The 6555-nt window shown below is 34.6% G+C and overlaps 2 protein-coding genes across 3 annotated transcripts; both read left to right on the top strand.

The window, feature by feature from the left end:
* The first annotated feature begins 2112 nt into the window (after window positions 1-2112).
* Window positions 2113-5505, top strand: LOC110918004 (pentatricopeptide repeat-containing protein At5g15280, mitochondrial-like). 2 transcript variants are annotated; one of them, XM_035984921.1, is made up of 3 exons: window positions 2113-2191; window positions 3353-3471; window positions 3565-5505. In XM_035984921.1, the coding sequence occupies exon 3, from the start codon at window positions 4223-4225 to the stop codon at window positions 5282-5284; it is 1062 nt and encodes a 353-aa protein (XP_035840814.1). In that variant the 5' UTR covers window positions 2113-2191; window positions 3353-3471; window positions 3565-4222; the 3' UTR covers window positions 5285-5505. The 2 variants fall into 2 exon arrangements, with proteins under 2 accessions (XP_035840814.1, XP_022018096.1); XM_022162404.2 differs by lacking the exon at window positions 2113-2191 and adding an exon at window positions 2198-2576.
* LOC110920071 (pentatricopeptide repeat-containing protein At4g20090) lies at window positions 2498-4153 on the top strand. Its single transcript, XM_022164310.1, has 3 exons — window positions 2498-2557; window positions 3353-3471; window positions 3565-4153. The coding sequence occupies exons 1-3, from the start codon at window positions 2498-2500 to the stop codon at window positions 4151-4153; spliced, it is 768 nt and encodes a 255-aa protein (XP_022020002.1).
* Window positions 5506-6555: the final 1050 nt, after the last annotated feature.

The following is a 6555-nucleotide window of genomic DNA, read 5'->3' as shown; positions in this document are numbered from 1 at the left end:
TTTAGTTTTTTTTTTAGGAAATGTAATATTTTTTTTATTTTTCGGAAATGTATTTTTTTTAGAAAATGTAATTTTTTTTATGTTATGAAATGAATTTATTTATGTTGTATTTGTTAATTTTTATAAAGTTTTTATTAAGTTAATAAAGTAAAACTTAGAAAATTATAAAATAATGAGGTGGGGTAGCCCCATCCTCCATCCCCCTCAATTATGAAGGAGGCCCATCCCCCACGAGCCGTCTACGTGACGCCTACGTGGAGGCTCATCCCCGTGGGGATGGGCCAAACCTTACCCTTTAGTCAAGTTTTAATATTTGTATTCTTTTTCCAAGTTTCTGCTTCGTAGGCTTTATATTCCCATTCAAATTTGCCAACCCGTTTTTACAAGTCTCTTTAATTATATTTATAATTAGGTCTAATTTTTTTTCCTAAACCTTTTTAGCAGAACTTAAAAAAATATACAATTCAATGCTACTCTATTGACTATGTCAAAGAATAAACACATCAATTACATTATTCAATGCTACTCTATTGACTCTGTCAAAGAATAAACACATCAATTACTGGTGTCGATTCACTCCTGAATTAGTATATAGACACTGTAGTCTAGTGAAGATAAATATTATCGGGTGGTTTCACCGGTGGCATGATGATACTCTAGTGGTCCATCAGTGATCCAAATTTGCAGTTAAAAAAGTGTCAATTTCGTACCAGTGTTTTGAAGAACTCGGTCAATTTCTCAACAACATCGATATTGACATTAGTATTATCGGACACGTTACCGGTATTCGTTATTTAGTTTGGTTTCTATACCTAGTGCCATTACTATACAGAAGCGAATCAAAATTGACCGACTTTCCACCGCATAGTGAGGCTGAACTGATTCCGACTGAACAAAATCGCTACCGGTATCGATATTATCTAAATCGTTAGCGATATTTATTTTTATGGTTTTCGACTTATGTATAAGGCATCTAAATAGCATTTGGGTCATATCACAACTTTATATTTTTTGTTTTTTTTTTCTTTTGGTTGCTATACCGAGTGTCGGTACCATACCAATACATAATGAACTGAACCAATACCTACCAAATTCCCGCCGCAACACGTGAGGGAATTTTACTAGTTAGTTTGTATAATTCGTTAAGGCCTAAGTGCCTTTTGTTTGTTTTTTATGTTTATTTAAGAATTAATTACATAGTTAGTCTCTGTAGTTTGCATAAAGTAACATATTTATGTACTAATAGTTTAAAATCACATTCTAGGGTATTAACTTTTCATTTTGTAACATTAGTAGAAGATACACAATAATAAAATAATATTATTTATATACGTTATCCTACGTAATATAATACGTAAATTCAATTATATAAAAAAATATTTATCTCTGTGTATTACATTTTTTTAGTATTTAACCCATTTAATACACGAGATATTTAGTATTTCAGTGTTACTAATTAACATAAGTCGGTTTTTGTGATAAATTCAAGTTAACTGTGTGAACTGTCATATTGGTAATAGATATACGGGGGCCAGTTAACATACAAAATGGCTTATCATACATTGCGTACGCGATAACCACAACCGTCAGATCTTCATCCCCCATGCGATTTCATCCCCCCATGCGATTTCCCAGATTCATGAACGCGCTTTTTTATAATGTGCGATTTATACTCGCGTACGTAATGTACGTTAAGGCCAATTGTAAGATACACTTTCTCTACATATATGTCAGTTATATGAATTTTTTTACAGATGATATAATTAAATCGTTTCTATTGTTTAACCACGTGTAATACCCGGGAGTATAACCTAGTTTGGAAATACAACACTTTTTTTCTTTAAATTTATAGCTTTGCGGAAGATATGTTCTATCTTTAAATCTTTACTCTAATTTGAATAAACAAATTATTTAATTTTTCTCTCTTTTTTAAGAAACAACAACGATCACAGAATTAGATCATCGTGACAAGCAAGACCAAGTGTTTTCTTCTGCATTCTTCGCCATATCTACTACTTCTAATAAAACAAAATAAATTTAGGCCACTTGGCATCCTCTTACACCTTTAATTGCCACCTGTCCTCTCTACAGCCTCTAATTTCACAAAATCCCGCTCAAACTAAAACCCTAAACAAAAACACGCGTAGATGGCTTCCTTCTCCTACAATCTTCTTTCCTTCTGGTAACATAGGTAACTTTTTTTCCTTTTATTCTTCATCTCTTTCGTTGTTAATCTCTTTCGTTGTTACTCTTCCATTTTGATTATCCTGTATGATTGAAGGATGTTAGAATCTATACCCCTAACTCTTTGCCGTCTTCAACATTATCGATTTCACCAGTACACATTCATTATCGATTTATCAAACATTTGCCTCATCTTGACTGTCGTATGACAAACCCTACCATTGTCATTATCATATTTGGCGATTTCATCCACGTTTGACCTGGATGTTGCTCGCGATCTAACACCGTCGGAATCAACTGACAACTATAACCAATGGCGGAGCACGGTGGTTTTCTGATTCATGGATCTGAAGATATGTCTATGAATCGGTTGGTTGGATGATTCTCATGGAGTAAGTTGTATTTTTATGAGATATGTCTATGAATATGTGTTAAAAAAGTTGAAGTTCACATATTGGATCTACGTTCAAATTGGTGTAGATGGTTTGTTCTCATTTGATCCATCATCACTTATCCACCAAATGACAATTTGTTCTTTTGTTTCAATCATGGACTTTAGGTGTAGCTATATACTTATTGGTGTAGACTACTTCTATAAATTGTTGTGAAGATAGGTTAGGATAGTTTAATTTCTGGTTTGCTTTCATGCACACCAAGTGTTTGTTGTTTTACTTAACCCACAATTTGATTTCTTAAACTTAGATTAATGACGGTAGTTAAATTTGCGTTTCTTTCATGAACTTCGGATGTAATCAAATTGTGATATGCATCCATATGATATTTTTTTCTTCATGATATTGGGTAAGATCATGATTCTACGGGATCTCTTTTAAAGCATTCATGGGTTTTGAACAATCATTCTTAATGAAGCTTGAACATCGGAGAGATACACATTTTCTTAATCATGAAATACAACTCAAATGTCTAAAAGTCGACAATCGTTACTTTATATTAGATGTATACATGCTACTTTATATTGATTTATTTTTTGACTTACTGAGATTTTACGGAGATTTGTAGTGTGATGATTAGGTTGTTCATGATGTAGATATTCGTGAGCAGATTGGAAAACATATTATATATATTTTGATTTAGTGGAGTAGCAAAAAAACTTTGTAAATTCCTGTATAAAAAACAAACATCTTAAGTTGTTTGTTTTGTGTGGCAGAGCACTTTTGTGCAATCGGTTGTGACAATCGCAAACATTTTCGCCATGATTTTTGTGACTTTAGCCTGTGGATATCAAGGATTCAAGAGCGGATGGCCTGGCTATAAACTTTCTACAGGGTAATTGGCATTACTTTTGTATTACATGTTCATCAACAAATCAATTTTCTTATTTTCTTATTTATTTGTTAATTTTTTTTTGTTGTTTAATAGATACTTCCCGTATGGAGTAGACGGGATGCTTGCGGGCGCTTCGACAGTCTTCTTTTCAAAGAAAATATTCGACAAAATGGTCAAGAAGAAAGTCGTAATCACGAAAGAGACATATTCCGCTTTAATAAAAGGTTTATGCAAGAAAGGGAACTCAAGTGACATTCGTGAATGCTGCGATTTCATTCGAAACAAGAACTGGTTACCTACGTTGAATGATTATAGAACCTTAATCAATTCGTTATGCAAGAACAATATGGTGGTGGAATCTTTGTCTCTCTTTGAGCATGCAATGATGGATTACCCGCATGAAGTAACAGAAATCTTTTACTGTTTTCTTGAAAATCTATGCGGAATCGGGTTCACTAAAACAGCTCGCTTTTTGTTCCATGAGCTTTTAGAACACGGTTATCGCTTGGATCAGGTAGCGTATAGTCATCTTCTAAGCGGGCTTTGCAAAGAGAACCGTTTCTCAGAAGCTTTTGTTATGTCAAATACGATGCTAGCCAATATTACGACCCCTAATGTCGACATTTATAATGTTTTGCTTCATGGGTATTGTGCGGTTAATGACTTGACGAAAGTCAAATAGGTATTCGGTGCTATCTTAAAGAAGAACATAACCATCTACACTTCAAGTTACAGTAAGTTTGTATCGTTAATGTGCAACGAGGGTCGATACCGTTATGCTTTCTCACTGAAAGATCTAATGGTCAAACAGAGTTCTTCACATATAGATATAACTTTGTATAACATCCTCATGTTCCATCTTTTCGCCTCAAAGAACAGTGTATTTGTTGATACGATTCTAGACGAAATTCAAGAAAAGAGACTCGAGTTTGACGATGTCACGTATAACTTTCTTGTATATGGATTCTCAAACTGTGAATCTGGGTCACGTTCTGTTTATTATCTAACCGAAATGATATCAAAAGAACTGAAACTAAGCAACCGATCTCTACGAGCAGTAGTAAGATCGCTTTTAGAAGATAACAAGTTCACGGAAGTCTTGAAATTGAGTCAAGAAATGGAAACCAAAAGATGGGTTCATTGTTCGATTGTTCAGAATGAAATCGTCACGAGTTTTTTGAACATGGGTAAGCTTCAAGAAGCTGTAAAGTTTCTCGAAAACATGATTCGTAAAGACCTCATTCCTGATAACATAAACTATGATAATCTAATCAAGAAGATGTGTCATCATGGAAGAAACGACACAGCTTCCGATCTTCTCGACAGTATGCTGATGAAAGCAAACATCCCAGATTCAACAACCTACGATCGTTTAATTCAAGAGTTAAGCGTTTGTAACAAGATCGACGACGCCCTTGATCTTTATACCGAAATGTTGAACCACAAACTCGCGCCAAGTATCAACACATATGAAGTTTTGACCGAAAAGCTTTGTGAATGTGGAAGAACGTTAGAAGGCGAAAAGCTAATCGACACTATGATTCGTGCAGGAGAGCAACCGAGTAAGGGGATGTTTGGGTCGGTGGTTAGTAGGTATCGGTTCGAAAGAAACTTTACAAAGGCGTCGAAGCTTTTACAAAGAATGCAACAGTTTGGGTACAAACCAGACTTTGAGACTCATTGGTCTCTCATAAGCACTCTAAGCAGGCTTAGTGATAGAGATATAGACGATAACAGTAGTAATTTTCTGTCAAAACTTCTTTCTGAAAGCGGGTTTAAGCCAAAAAAAGACGTGGATCGGAAATCGAAGTAATTAGGGTGCGACCTGGTTTTGTATTTATTTCCTGCATTTAACCGTCTTGAATAGCGTAAGCTGCGTTTTGTGTAATCTCATTGGTTAGCAGGGTATTGATAGTATTTGTGAGTTTATAGATAACATGTGCGATGTTTGCTTTTTGAAATTGCTCATTCTGTATCTATACTTACAAGTATGTATTCTGATTCATGTTCGATCGCAAATCGCAATATTGTGTCTATCTGTTTCTTTTCTGATTTCAATTTTTTTTCTATTTTTTTTAATCGCCACAAGCTTTAATACGTATCCCATTTTGAATTTATTTGTTTGTTTGTTTTTTTTCATCTTGAATCCTGATTTTAACTGAAAATTTCAAGCTTTAGTGATTGCGGTTCTGTTGAGGATACTAATGAAGCGTTGATTTTCGACAAATCAGGTATGTTACCTTATATGATTCATGTTTGTATGTGTGTTATCTGGTAATGTGCCTACGTAAAAGGGTTGGACGTCTTCGCTTTCGGTGTTTTCTTTTACTTAAATTTTTTTTCCGGCAAGAAATCTGTCGACGACTCCCAACAAAGCGTGCATGGCTGGGTAATTCAAACAACTGGTATAAATAATACCTTTAAAATACCCTAACAAATTGTATTATTAAAGGGGTGTGTGTAGAATTACCCATTTGACTTTCAGGATACTATTCTTGAATTTAGTTTGACTTCGGTGTGAAAGGTGCTACATTTAGACAATTTGCTAAGGCGTTGGCGAAACATACCCCACCCACCCCCTAAAATTTTCATCGTACCGTACCCTGACAGACGTCAAATTAAGGGGATTTTTTTGTTTGTTTTATATTATTGTGGAAGGGAAGAGTATTAGAGATTTGACAATGAGTTAAAATGGAGGGGGTGGCGGGGGTAAGTTTAACGCAACCCTTTGTCAAAATAAGATTTATACTATGACTTAAAGGATGGTGATCAATTTAGTTTGACTTTTTTTGGGTGTCAAAACTGCTGCATTTAGATAATTCTTTAGAAAAAGATTTGTACTTTGTTCATTTGAACAATAATTTGAATTTAGATTGACTTTATTTCTGGTTAAACTTCCAGACTTCTGACTTTGACTTTTGATTCTGGTCAACCTTTCCAGACTTTGACTAAGGAAAACAGTGTCACCATTATGGATCATGAGAAAGGAAGTTTGATTCAGAAAGTCGTTGATGATCTGTTGGAGGAACCTCGGCTTCTTGATGGTCTCCTTGATACTTTTTGCGATATGGTCCAGTGCTAATG

The sequence above is a fragment of the Helianthus annuus genome, chromosome 16, assembly GCF_002127325.2.
Source record: "Helianthus annuus cultivar XRQ/B chromosome 16, HanXRQr2.0-SUNRISE, whole genome shotgun sequence".
NCBI lineage: Eukaryota > Viridiplantae > Streptophyta > Magnoliopsida > Asterales > Asteraceae > Helianthus > Helianthus annuus.
Note: the sequence above shows the minus strand (reverse complement) of the source record. Positions and strands in the feature narration are given on the sequence as shown.